The 14820-nt window shown below is 40.8% G+C and overlaps 1 protein-coding gene across 11 annotated transcripts in view; it reads right to left on the bottom strand.

Annotated features, from left to right (window-relative positions):
• TNRC6B (trinucleotide repeat containing adaptor 6B) overlaps window positions 1-14820 on the bottom strand; it is a 140169-nt gene that overhangs the window by 50757 nt on the left and 74592 nt on the right. For 7 of the 11 annotated variants that reach the window (XM_052669452.1, XM_052669462.1, XM_052669454.1 and 4 more), the window contains 2 exons: window positions 5036-5123; window positions 1261-1282 (listed from right to left, as the gene is read on the bottom strand). In XM_052669452.1, coding sequence (XP_052525412.1) covers window positions 1261-1282; window positions 5036-5123 — 110 coding nt within the window. Of the gene's footprint in view, window positions 1-1260; window positions 1283-5035; window positions 5124-5326; window positions 5797-8740; window positions 8872-10484; window positions 10775-10821; window positions 11134-14820 lie in introns of those variants that run through there. The other 4 variants (XM_052669459.1, XM_052669458.1, XM_052669455.1 and 1 more) reach the window with 4 other exon arrangements.

Raw genomic sequence — 14820 nt, 5'->3', positions numbered from 1 at the left:
AGACCTGAAATCAGATTCTAAGTTTCACTTGCTTTGGCCATTGCTAGAACACAGAGCAAAAGACCCTGCTCAACAACTGAGAATTAACAAGTCCGAGCACTCTAATCCTCTCTGAAATAAGGCAGTAATATTTGACTCTTATTCAGAAAGCAGTCCTACCTATAGCATTTGTGTTGGGCTTGCCTAAAGTTTACCACCTGGTCACCAGATGCTCCTATAAGCAAGGATAAGCTGCTTCTGAAGGCTATTGTGCCTTAGAGAAAAGTAAAAATGCAGACAAATCCTTGAGAAAGTAATACTGTCCAAAACTGCAGGTTGAGAGAGGTGGGGAGGGGTTGTGTCCCCTTCCTAAAACTCTCCCTGCGCTTTTTTAAATACTGCAAAAGAAAATCAGGCATTACCTTAGTCTTGCACCTGCAATAACTCACTAACAGAATCCAAAGAGGAAAATTTAATACATTTCCTATAGCCTCTGCTGGAGACTAATACAAGAAAAGCATGCTCAGCAACCCCTCCCCACCAAAGTGAGCATTATCAGCAAAACTTTTGCTCTTACAAAAGAGAGATCAACACCAGGGAGTCTCTCTCTAGCAGCTGTAAATGCATTATCCCCCACATATTGTTTTGATGAGCATTTTCTGACTTCTCTATATAGGTTCCATTGCCCCTAAACCAAAAAAAAAGGTATTGTCAGCTGTAAACCCAAGTACTATCTTACCTCTTCTCTGCCATTTCTTTTTAATGGCAACTTCCTCACGCAAGTTTTAGAAAAGTGACAAACATACCAGCTAAATAAGCCAAGCATTCAAGATGTTCATTCTTCAGTTCTGCCCTATTTTTTTGGCTTTTAGGTGCTTGGACTTCATTATCCCTTAATTAATTTTCCAGAAACAAGTCTTTTTTGCTCATTTCGGTACATCACCGCACGCAGTACTTTCCCTGTCTTCCATTCCATTCATATCATAGGTTTCAGTTTTCAGTTATTCATCTAAAACCTTTGTAAATTTGAAAGTTGGGCTAAATATTTTAGCTGGCCTATTTTAGCTACATCCACCATTTTCACTTCTAGTATTCTGGCGCTGACAAAATGGACAGTTTCAGTTTCTCCATTTTAATCCTCTTAGCTTCTTCTCTCTTCCTAATGCTCATTTTGAGTACTTCATCTCAAATCATAACTCCCTTTTCTAACAGCTTTGATCAAAACCAAGTTTGGACTCAAGTCAATAAAAATACTCTTCAGGATTAAACAAAGACTCTTACCTTTGGTTTTTTGATCTGTGACCTGCAAAGTAAGAGCAAGAATGTAAATACAGTTGTAAGAACCTCAAAACAAACATTCAGCAGGCTGCACTAAATCATGAATTTATAAGCACAAAATGGGTATAAGCTGAAAGAAAATAGTCAGCTGATCAACTGCAAGTATCAGAACAATTTACGTCTTATATATAAATTGTTAAGAACAACAGTTTCTGGAATACCTTTGCCTCACAGAAAATTATCTGGCAGAAACAGTGATTACTGTATTCTTCATTGTTAGTATTCACCCCCTTCCTCTTGCCAAACACCTACTTGTGAAGCATGAATAAGCTCAACGCTAATTTGTGAAGCACAAATAAACCTGAGCTATATACCATTACAGCTTCTTCAGACTGTGCACATTAAACATTACAGCTAAACTGTAATAAATCCTACCCTCTATACAAGTATACCTACAGTAGACTGTTGGGGCTAGCAACAGAATTCCCCCAGGGTCGCTGTATGTGAGAGTACCAATCTGTCTCTGCCACCTTCCCTTTCACTTTTCACACAGCATCCTCCCCAGGGTGACAGGAGGTTCACTGTTTCAATTACAAAAAGTACCAGAAATACCTATAAAGCACCAGGCTTCAACATCACTTGAATGCAAGCAGTTGGTTACTGAAGTGAGCCATCATGCTGGCCAATGCACTCAATGTGGTGTTTTGCTGTACTTTTACATTCTTACAGCATAGCAGATTTCAAGCTACAGCAGACACAAACATATCACTGGCGTATTCTGCGGAATCATGTGAATCGTAGCATGTTTTGATCCTGTCGATCATGAGCTCCACTACACAATAAAGGAAAAACCCTAAAGATCATCATGTGTCAGGCTCTATGACACCTGTTCTGAAAAAGAAATTGCTGAGCTAGTCCATAATTCTGGAAAGCACACAGGGACAGTATAGAATAATGAAAGCACAAGTAAAAAGCAGTTTATTGTCTAAGCCAACCAAGCCAGAACCCTTTTGTATGGTAAAGAATAAAAAGACAAACTGTCCTGAATTGCTGTGACATCATTTACTTCACAAAAGTGAGGAGTGTAATATGCAAAGTGAAATATTCACTATAATATAAACCAAGTATTCACTAAATATAAATATTCACTAAAATATAAACCAAACTCAAACATCCTAACTTCAGATTTATGCAACTCTTCTAAGAAACCAACAATGCACCTGTACCAAAAATGTGTCCATACTGTGCCAGATGTCAGTTTTCATTTCTTTTAGGAAACATCCCACGTGTGCAAAGCCGGATCTGCCTCTAGAACAGCTAAAATTCTGTTAAGCACTTAAGTGACTGTAACGCTTTGTTGCTAAAGGAAGGTGAAATGGAATAAAAGAATTCATGAAACCAACGTTGTAATGCTGATAGGTTCCCTATGGTAAGAGCAAACACCTTCTGTAAATAACTCGTCTACTTGGAAGAACACCCCTTCACCAGATGTTCAAAAAATCCTAAATTATAACCACTGTTTTAGATTAAAAAAACCACTTCTGCCTATGCTACATCCATAGTCAAAACTATCTGGTTTTGTCATTTCTCAGATCCAGAATACAGAAGCTGAGAAAGTGACTGCGTGTCTCAGACTTACAGCCGTCATCTCTCTGTGGGAAACCTGGGAGCACTGGCAGGACGGGGCCAATCTCAGCCTTCTGACAAGCTACCAAACAGCCCCTGGGACACAAACCACAGGCATTCAGTCTATGAATCTGCTTGCATAACCTTTGCTGATTTTCATCTTTTTCTTTCGTTAAGTTTCTGAAGATCCAGACGGAAACAGCTGTTTCATGTTATACAAACCCTATCTGAAAGAGCCATCCCCCAAATCACTGCTGGTTTTTTGGTGATCACTACTGCAATCACTAAGAACGGACACACACATTTACGTTCTGCCTATATTCCCAGCTGTCTTCAAGTATTACTCCCACACTTGGTCTCCAGGAGATTAACTTACTTTCAGTGTTTACCTTTTCCCAGATTTTGGCAAAATATCTTAACATGCAATCACAGCAAATAACTTGGTAGATGAGGGACCACACAGGAAAGCTGGCAAATCTCCTTTGTATTCAAAGTACTGACTCCTCTGTAAACACACTCAGCACTGCTATCAACACTATCAGTACAACCTTTCCAAGTTTTTGTTGTGTGGAGTATTAGCATATAATTCTCAAATCACTACTCCTTACTCACAAGCCTCTGCCCCTCCTGGTTCCTACATGGCTGAAAACACACCATCTATTTTTATTTTCTACTTGAGCATTAAACAGCAGCAACACTGAAGGAAAAAGACAGATGCTGAAGAAACCTTATTCTGTAGCTACTGATTTTCTGCAGTATTAGTGGGGATGCATCATTGTGACACTGGACTAAGGACAACAGAAATACGCTAGGTTTATCTGCACCAATTTTGAAGTGGTACACTTAAATTGGTGGGGAAAAAAAAACCAGACTCAAATAAAAGCTCCCAATGAACTAAAATTTAACTGACGCTGCAGAACCAGTATCAGCTGTTCTTAACACAAAGCTACGTAACCTAACAGCAGAAAAGTAACACCAGGAATCTGAAGTAACTGAAAAACAAGGACTACTGAAAGTAAAGCACTCTGCTTTCAATCTCACAGTACTGTTGAGGTTGGGAAGCACAGCCTCTGGAGATGTGGCACTACTACTCTGTAGCTCTCCCTCAACCTGTGGGTCCCAGCTCAAAGCAAATTACCAAACCCAAGTTGCTCGGGGCCACGTCCAACTTGTTTCTGAGCATCTCCAAAGAACCACAACTTCTCCAGCAAACCTGTTCTAGTGGTTGCCCATTCACACACGCTCACAAAAATATCCTCCTATGATTAAGCAGAATTTCTTCTATTTCCAATTTGCGCTCCCCTCTTCACGTCCTGTCTTGTGCACAACCGAGAAGAGCCTGGCTGCATCTTCTTTCCTCCCTCCCACCAAATATCTACACATGCTCCCCTGTGCTTCCTCTTCCCCAGGTTGAGCAGCTCCAGCTCACTCAGCCTCTCTTCGTTTGTCAGGTACTCCAGTCCCTCCATCACCTCTGGGGCCCTTTGCTGATTCCACTCAAGGATCTTTACAACCATCTTGGACTGGGATGCCCAAAACAAGACGGAGAGGACTTACGTAAAAAGCACATCTAAAATTGCAAGAGATGCTGAGTTCACACTTCGGGTTAATCTCTACAATGACCTCCTACATTTTTAACAAAAAGGAGCACTTCCAAACAAACCAAGTGTTCAAACTCATCCATTGAGCATAAACACTTTACAGTGATTCTTCCAGAATCTCCACTTCAACAAAAGTGTTACTGGGCAGAGAAATTGTAAAACGTAAACCATATGCAGCAAACAATAAAAGCAACTTCAACAGAAATATTTCACATAACCTTTTTTAAGAATTTCTAGCATTCCCATCTCCAAAACACCTTCAAACACTGCGAAACGCACATACTGAGTGCCCATATTCAGCAACATTAATTAAATATTTCTTATCACAAAACTGATTACTTTTTCTTTGCCTGACAAACCAAAGAAAAAAATATCAAAGTTTACTAAAAACTGAACTTCAAGACAAATAATGCAGAAAATCTTTAATGAAGCATTACTAGAACTTAGACAACAAGAGGCTTTATTCTCAAATGCAAGCAATCTAATATTTTACCAGCCCCAGTACTATTTATGCTCTAGTTGGATAGGAGAACTCAAACATCAACACCTACCTTCTGAGCAGATTCCTTCTTTTTCTTATCCTCCTTCTTCCTTTTCTTGTCTTCCATTAACTGTTCTTCCCTTTCTTGCTCCTTCTCTCTGCCAAAACATAAATAAAACCAATATGAGCATGACCAAGTTCTGTGGGATCCACATGTATTATATACCTCTTCCCCACAAGAAAAGAAGTCCAGACAGCAGATTCTTCTGATCATCATGTTTCTTTTGCATTGAAGGTTTCAGCCTAACTGAGATCAGAAAAGCACCTTGTAGTTCAGTGTGGCCACAATCATGAAACTTACTGCAAAAAGTAAAAGTCCTTCATTTGGATCAGGCCTCTTCTAGTGGTACCCTATGTAAATTAACTACGTCTGATACTAAAAATTCCTTCAAGGCATTTTGGCCAAAGCATCCTTTTAATTGGGTTGTACTATTATTTAATGAAGTCTCATAAATCCTTTCATATGGCAAAAAAGGGAAGTAGTAATTTAAATAAGATGGTTTGGTTTGATATAACATATGTCTTCATAGGGGAAGAGATTGTTCTATTCCCTGTAGCTATGCCACTTGTAAAAGACTAGAAGTGTCATATCAAATCAAAACCATCATTTATTACACAAATCACTAATTTCTAGCTTACTGTACCCAGCCAAATTTTTTTTGTGACAAAATCTGTAATATAAACTACTTTCCAGGGAGAGCATTTTCTACCCAAGAACATTCCTTTAAAGAAAATTAAATGAAGAAAGAAAAATACGTGCAGTTGCTATTTTGTCAAGCAATCATCTTGTTGCTATGTATTGTGCCAAAACAAAGTACCATTAATGGTTAATTTACTGCATATGTGCTACTGCCTGAGCTGTTTCTATGGTGAGCCACTCTGATTAACTAATTATCTTCACCTGCTTAAAAGGACACTTAAGATCAAGTTTTCAACTCACTTAGAATATATTCTTTTTTTAATCAGGGAAATTGTAAGACAATTGATGTAAAAAAATAATATGACAGGAGGGAGAGGGCCAGAGAAAAGGGATGTGTACTTTAGAAACGGGAAACATCCAACACATTCAATCCATGAACTTTTACAACATAACTTTAATTCAGATGGATGAAAACGGATTCAGGGAGTTTCAAAATACCAACCTTAAATGCACAGAAATATCTGTGTCATATTCAGAGTAGGGGGAGAGGAAGGAGAAGAAAACATTTTGACTCACTATGTTGGCTGTAATAGCTGAAGCTCATACTTGTACTAAGTATTTATTTAAATGATGCACAAATCCAAGTTCTTTGTGAGTACAATTTAAAAAGATTAGAGCTGAGCTGGCTTTGTTGTCATGTCTTTCAGAATTCTCCTTCCACTGTGAGCTGCAATACCTCAAGTAAGAGGTTGAAGTGCAAAGAAAAATGTACCTTTTCTACAGATAGAAAGTAGAACATTTTCCTGGTTTCATGAACTCACTCTCCTCCTCGGTGGATGGAGACTAGAATGGATGAGTGCTCAGTAATACCATCCTCAGGCTATTGCCACGTGCAATTTATACATTAACGGCAAGTCCTGTCCCATTTTAACAAAACTGGAGGCATTCTCCATCATACTGAGCAGCGTTTTATGCACTCTGTCCAGTAGTGCTGAACAAGGTCAGCTCTCGCTCTTTACTGTTCTCTATAAAATGTCAAAAGCACACTTTCCAGCTCTACACTTCAGCAAGGAAAAGCCCCGCAGTTTTTTCAGTTTCACTAACATGCACACGTAGCATTTGGGGAGATCAGTGCACTTCAAACTGTCACAGCACCGAGATGGAATTTTCCAATTTTCTGTAAGTAATCTTTTTAAGTAATATGGAAAAAGCTCTCCAGTGACACCATTCTCTTTCTGAGTTACTATAACCTCAAATTCTGTTTGCTACCTTCTTACTGACAAACAGCTTGGACCCTTTGGGCTGCAGTGCCAGTTATAACTTCACAGTCTCTAAAAAACTTTCCTGTGGCAGGCAAACATTTAAGAGCTGTCTTAAAGGAGCTGCTGAAAAAGGGTAGGATGAAAAAATGAATTCCAGTAACTGCCTGGCACAAAGACAACCTTCTGCTTAAAAGCACCTACTTACTTCTGCAAGCAGAGCAGGGAATGGAAAAGAACGAGAAAAAGTTGAAATTCACCATCAAAGCTGAAGTTGTGGCTTACAGCAACACGGAGCACTAACAATAAAAAGAACTGAGGACAGAAAACCCATAGCCTACAAAAAAACATGTGGTTATGGTCACCTGCCTGTGTGACCACAAGCTCAGAACAGGCAGACTGCTGCTGCCACCGCCTTGTTTTTCTATATACGTGGATGAGGATCTCTGTTACTAAGGCTGCAGATGAAAGCTTAGCTCGTGAGCCCACCTTTGCTCGTGCTCCTTCAGTAGAGCTGGATATTCAATATCCCACAGGGCACATCATCACCAACTACTACATAGGGATCACCAATACTTAGCAATTCAGGCTTCAAATCAACAATCCACGTAGGCACACAGCTCGGTCCTGTTGAACTGTCAGGGATCTATCCGAACACTGGGGATATGGTCTATGTTCAAAATCATTAAGTTCTTGGCAAAAAAAATGTAACTGAAACCTTACTGCTGAAACATCTACTTCAAAAACGTATGTTTACCATTAAAAGTATGGCAGCTACAATTATGCTGATAAAACTGCTGTCGGCTTTCAGGTGAGCCAGCTTGCAATGGTAGCAGGACAGCAGCCCTGAGAGCACCAGGCAGAAGAAAGGCAAGCAGGTGATGATCTGGAGGGGTGGGGTTTTACTGCTTGTTTGTTTAATGCACTTCTTCTAACATCTGAACACCTCTGATCAGACACTGATCAATACAGCAAGCTGTCTTTCGTGGCTCTCTTTTCTACGACCACATATCATCACAGGAACAGAACCTTGCTGAATACAAACTTGTGAGAACAAAACTGACTGGAGAAAAACAAACATAGCAACGTTCAGTGCTTCAACAAATTCTACAAAACAAAAACCTTCCAGGTATCTCATTAATTGATTCAGAGGATTGCTGCCTATTAACTGAACATCAACTACAAGACTGTTTTCTGGCCTGCCCAGAGAAACCAGGCTCTGTGGTATACCAGGAGCACCGGCTGCTTCTGCTGACAACATCAGCATGGGGAGAAAAATGTAACTCTAAAATGAGTGGATTAAGAGTAATGCAATGGGGCATGGTTCTGTTTTTTTTTTGTTACCAGCACACAGTGATGGAACACAGACACACCAAAATCCTGAAGAGCAAATCTGATGAACAGCAACCAGTAGTTGAATTTTTATTCTAGTTCTCTAATAGGACTTTCATTAATTGCCTGCAAAATCTGAGAATTAACAGTGTTGGAAAATGTTTTAAAAGTGCATTACAGACTTCATTTTTGATTAGCAAAACAAAAAGAAAAAACAACGTGTTAACAGCCTACAAATGAAGGGAATCTCTGAGTGCTAATCCGAATTTTTGTTTCGAAAAGCAACGCCCAGAACAGTAGCTATGACAGTGTATTCAATACATTACCTAGCTCCTTGTACCAACCTCCTCTGGCTAAGACAAAACTAATCATTTCAGAAAACAAGGAGGGTTTTCAGTGAGTTAACTAGGGAGAACAGTTGCAAAATCCAGTTCTCACAAGACATATCAGAAAGAAAAAAAAAAGAGGCATTTAAAAAGCATACCCTCTTACAGAACAGGCTCTTGAGAATGCTGTTTTCCCGCAAAAGCCTAGCATTCATTTTTCCTTTTTCCCCACAGCTTTGGGCTTGAGACATGGGTAAAGAATGGAAGCTGACTGAAAACGGCAGACGAGAGGACGCGCTGCGCTCCACACTGTGACGCTATCTGCTGACAGCACGCCTTGATGGGTGCAGATAACGCCACACACAACCTTCGTCTGTGCGAAAAGCCACAACCCTATGAAGTCATCCTCGACTAAAATTGCATGAAAATTGAAGTTATGCGTAAGATACAAATTGTGGGAAACTCAGAAGTGGCACTTCACAGTATAAAGTTCCAGGTTCCTTCCAAGGGCTGCAAGGCAGCTGCTTAAAATGTTGGCAGTCCCCTGTGAGGACGCAGACCAGACAGCAGAACTACGAGTTCCCTTCCCTCCTTTTGCCCCCGCTCTTTACTTTCACTACTTGCTATAACACAACACGGCAGTGACAGCAAGTTTGTCTGGGTGCAACCTAGAAGTCTTCCTTCAAGCTGGGAACCAACCTTTCTACCCTCCTCCGGAACAGAAGAGATTATGAAACTGCACTTGCAGGACTGACAGCACTTTAACAGAACCAGCTTTTATCTATGTAGCTACAAGGTCACATTTATGACTGATAAATTTTGTCTAGAGACTTAAGCCACAACCAACCGCAGCTGGAGGCCTTCACTCTGCGTGAGAGAATGATATGCACTGCATAGGGCAATCCCACTTGGAGGCAACATGTATTAACTTCAACTAGCGCAGCTCCCCTCTGCTTCAAAACATAGGTCCGGAAGTAAACTAATTATCATTTTAGAAATAGATCAAAAGACTCAAATTTGAAGGTCTAAACCAGGATTTAAATCTACAGTAAGGTATCCAACTCTGGCCAAGATTTGAAGGTAGAAGGATTTCCAGCGAGCTGTAGTTACTGGCATGTGTAATTAAATGAAACTGCAGCCCTTCCACACAGCACTCAGTTAAAACTCTATATAAATTTTATCAATAGAAAGATTGATCAGGAAAAGTATCTGCATTTCCTCCTGCAGCTGACTCTGCAGTTGTGCTAGTAAAGACAACGTATCTTCTCAACTGGGCTGCATTCAGTCCTTTATTCCACCCTCCGCATGTGTAACCCTACTGCTGTCACTTGCATCTCTGCAGTTTTAATTGTAACAGGGGCTTTACTGGTACGTTCCTGCATCACGCTTTGTATATACATGCATTAGAAAGAACACACTGATAGTAACAAGGGCCACGAGCAATGAAGAAGAAAACACAGCATGCGCTGCTAAATGAGTATGCAGGATTTCAGTTCTCACACTCTCAGGCTCAGGCCCTTCTTGTTGCAGCTAAGAACACCAGCAATCAACCGCTTCAGCTGGATGAAAGCTCTGAAATCAAATCAATTAACTGGGACTACAGAGACCAAAAGGCACTGCTGCCCTACCGAGCACGGAAAGCCCAACAATTTTAATTCTACTTTCATTCAGAGTGTTACACTTTAACCTAAGTATCCATTATTTCAACAGGGTGAGAAGAGCATGGCGTGTTCAAACACACACAGGTGTGCTCGGGCATGTTCAAACAGAACATCAAACAGAAGCGAGGTGTTACGCAGCCTGGGCTACAACCCAGAGCCCCAAGGTGGAATTACTTCCACTAGACTGAGCCATTTAAGGAGTTGTGATCTCGCTGATCGAAAGATTCAAAATGGGACTCACCGTATAAAACGTTACACAAATGCACATCACAGCCACATTCTTTCTTATGCAATGCTCATGTGCATAACGCAGACTGACCAAGCCACACGACTCAGCTCCATGTGGGACAGCCCCTTAGAAACCTGGCTTTCAGGCTGAACTGCAAAAGTAGAATACGGAACTACTTCAGGACAAGCTAACTCTGATACATAGAAGGGAAAAACCAAACAAACAAACCCTCAGAATAGCACTTCTGAGTACAAATATTTCCCAGACTATAAAAAAATAAACCTACAGTGTAACATTTTTGAGGAAGAAAAGAACAGTTGTTTGCTTGCAGTGAGACTGAAGATCGTACCATCACTGAACTCCAACACTGAAGAGATTGGCTATGCATCCCACGGCTGACCAGCTAGGAAAGGGACAACTGTTCTACACTTTTTTTGAATGACAATGAAATGTAAGTAACAGAACTCAGCTCTAAAATACAAAAATAGTTTTTCATATCTGTAACATTATATATGAACGTATATACACACAGTCTAACAGGTAAGACAGTAAATAACAAAAGCCATGCCACAAAAAGGCATGCTGTGGGTTTGATACACACATGAAGTACACACTTTGCTATACAGTAACTGGAAGCTCTTCAGAAAAAGTGTCTAAGAAGTGCTCTGTAAAGCAGCACTTTTAAAAGGAGTTGTTTGCCCATCAAGGAGGTAGAGTAGGCTGCTTCTGTCTTCTCTTTGGCTGGAGACCAAACCACGTCACAGTGAGAAGTTTGCTTACTTTAAATAGCGTATCTGGAACAAGAGATATGCCTTTATCACTGCAAAACATCAGTCATCTGAAGTTGCTGGAGAAAATAACTGAACTCACAAGATCAGCATGCTGACTACACTACAAGTATGCTTTTCTAAAGAGCGACTCCTTATAGAATGCTACTACACTTGTTAATAGAGTAGGATTAATTAGTACTGCAGTACTGCACAGATATATAATTGCACAGTGATTTACAGTCATAGAAAGACTGGCATATGCTCACGCAGATGGAGGTGTGTTCTCAACACTTCAGCAACCGGTTTTGGGGGGTTCCATTTTGGTTTCATTAGCCTCCTGCTGCTAAGTAAACCTTAGATTGCATAAAATAAGAACTGAGATCTCTTTCATATTCCGTATTTCTTGCTTGTGTTTGTTGTACAACATTACACTTTCCAGCTGTATCAGCTACATACATTGCAAATTCTACTTTAAGGCAAGTTCTAAAGTTTCCACAAGTTGGCCTCAGTAGACAGAAATCAAAGCTTTAAGTAAATGGAGAGCTACAGCCAAAGCCCTGGAATGTCAGATCTGAGCAAGCTTCCTTCCCTCCTTCAGTCTTCAGCTGTTTCAGAGCTTTTATGGATCAGTAATGATTGTTTCATTACATGTGCACACAAAGATATCAAAACCACAGATAAAGCGTTCAGAAAGTTGTGAAACGTGGTGAAAAATACCTCAAGAATGGCAAAGCATTCAGTCAGAAATCAACCCGTCATTAACAGCTCCATAATTTGTTGTCATATCAGAACATTCATTCAGCAAGACAGTTCTATTCAGGATTTCAAGGTTTCACTGAAGGATCAAATAATGTGATTTTTTAAACAGAAAGTAAGATGCATAGAAAGCCCTATTATCTCAAATTGTTCACCAAGAAAGGTATCATTGTGGTTCTGTAACCCACAATAAAATACGTTGAGAAATGAATGACAACAGACAACAATTAATGGGTAACAGCTACCACAATACAATCTCCATACAGAACTTGTGACTGCTCTCAGAAGGAGCTGAACTTCCCCTTGCCTGTGTGCGACTTCTTTTCACTGCCCCTTCTAAAAAGAACTTTTTACCTATCCCGCTGTGCATGCACAAGTACTTCAAGAGCCCTACTTTGCCACACAACATGGGGCTCAAAATAAGGGCAGCCTATCTGGGAAAAGGGCCAGATGTCGGTAAAAGGATTGCTTATTAGTCTGCAGGTGCACTATACACAAGTATTTGACAGTATTGGTTTGCATGAAAAGATTAAGAACTGTAAATTCTACCAGTTTTATAACCACAAATGGCTTATATGTTAGGAGAAAATAAAACGCCCTCATCTGAAAACTGATGGAAGGAAAGCTGCAAAAAATCTTCTCCCTAAACAGCACATTTCAGGTTTAATTCCTAATTTCCAAAGCAATTCACCTCTTTAGAAGCCAGTGACACTTTCCTCTTACCGGTCTTACTATCAGTCACAACAGTGACTCTTATTTAAAAGGAGTTCTGGGAGTTACCTGTTGTAACCTCACGTTTACAGCAGGGCCATCATCACACAGGCTGGTCAAGACCCATTCGAAGCATCTCCAAAGACAGAGAAATAACCACTACTATGAAGAGCCTGTTCCACTTTTTGGCTACACTCACTGCACTTCTTCAAAATCTAATTTGAATTCCCTTTCTCCACCTTGCATTCACTGCCTCTTGGCTTTTTTTTTCTCACTGCACACCATTTCCACTAATAGCCTGGCTCTCCATACCTGCTCATTAGGCGGCTGACGACAGCAGTCAGTAACATTACCTCCTTAGCTTTCTAAGTCTGAACAAATCCAGTTCTCTCAGCTTCTCCTTGTGCAAGACATACTCCAGTCTGCTAAGTATCTTGGTGGCCATTTAACGTGCCACTGCCTTTCCTGTATGGGTGCCAAAACTGGTCACAGCACATTAAAGGCAGTCTTGTAGGTACTGAATAGAGAAGAAAGATTTCTGGCGCCCCACTCTTGCTAATGCAGCCCAACATGTGCTTGGTTTCTTAACAGCAAGGACACCTTCCTGATTCACATTCTGGTTTCACTCCTCCAGGACTTCAGGTGCTTTCTCTGCAGAGCTACTTTCTAGTTTGTAGATGCCTAACCTGTGCATGGCATTATTTTGCCCAAGATGCAGGACTTCCCACTCACATTGACTGAATGTCCAGAGGCTTCTACCAGACCCTTTCTTCCAGCCTGTTCCCTCTTGCTATTCCCCTGAATAGCAATCATACACTTTAAAGGTGTCCAGCACTCAGCCCAGTTTTGGACTACCTGCAAACTCAGCGAGGCTATGTTCCACCCCACTGACCAGGTCGCTCACAGACATGGAACTGTATTGGACCCAGGGATGACTTGCCCAGGACACCCTACTGTCCAGCTGCCCACAGGACTTACATCACTGACCACAACCAATACTGTATCACCGACTCTGGCCATCCAGTTCAGGAACCCTTTCTTTGTTCTAATCTTTTTCTCTTTAAAAAAAAGAAAACCACACTATTTCTGTACTTAGTGGCTGAGTGAGCTGGATACTTATGCCAGATGTTTTCTGCAGATCTGCAGCAGGAGAGCAGTACCAGCTATCCATCTGTATCGGCTGTCTGCCCATGCACTTTGGCTTGCACTCTGCAGCCTAGACACGCTGTGCAAGGCAAGCTCAAAGCTCTACAGGCAGCTTTACCAACGTCTCAAACTTGTTCCAGATAGCGAGGAAAGTGAAGTTGATGAGCATTACTTCCATCTTAATAATATATTTTTACGTGTATGGCTGAGAAGCTTTATTAAATAATGGAACTATTTTAAACTTAACCTAACAGCAGTTAGGAAAAGGTAACTCTCCTGACAATGGCATAACTGAATTCTAACAAAAGCAGCTCTGTAATTTCTTATAGACATCTGCATTAAATGCCAAGAACAAAATTATTCTTTAAGGCACACATGCACAAAAATCCCAAGGAAGTATGCTATTTGTTGTGGCAATTGCAGCAATGCATTCATACCATTTATAACATAAACACTGAAAACGTGTAAAGCAGCTCAATTAAACTATGCATTTTCTGCTATAGGGTCATTATGGTACCAACACAGGTCACCCAGAGCTCAAAAAACTGGATCACAGAAAATCTCTGGTAACAGAAGTAGCTACATTTACACAGAATCACATGATGGTTTGGATTGCAAGGGACCACTGGGTTCATCTACTCCAACCCTTGCACCAGCAGGGATACCCACAGCAAGGGACACCCACCGCAGTGTGCTCACTTCCAGATGGCTTTTGAAGATCCTGAAAGGTTGCAGCCAGAGGGTTGTGATCAGTGGTTCTACGTCCAGGTGGAGACTGGTGATAAGATGATGGGATCAAGTGCATCCTCAGCGAGTTGAGAGGTGCAGATGATAAGGCAGAAGGAATAAACTCAAAAGGCGGGCCCAATGTGAGCCTGATGAGGTTCAATAAAGCGAAGTGCTAGGTTTAGCACTTGGGTTGGGGTAGACCCAAATATGTGTACAGAGAGAACTCCTTGAGTGCA

The sequence above is a fragment of the Tympanuchus pallidicinctus genome, unplaced genomic scaffold, assembly GCF_026119805.1.
Source record: "Tympanuchus pallidicinctus isolate F22 unplaced genomic scaffold, pur_lepc_1.0 scaffold8, whole genome shotgun sequence".
Classification (NCBI taxonomy): Eukaryota; Metazoa; Chordata; class Aves; order Galliformes; family Phasianidae; genus Tympanuchus; species Tympanuchus pallidicinctus.
Note: the sequence above shows the minus strand (reverse complement) of the source record. Positions and strands in the feature narration are given on the sequence as shown.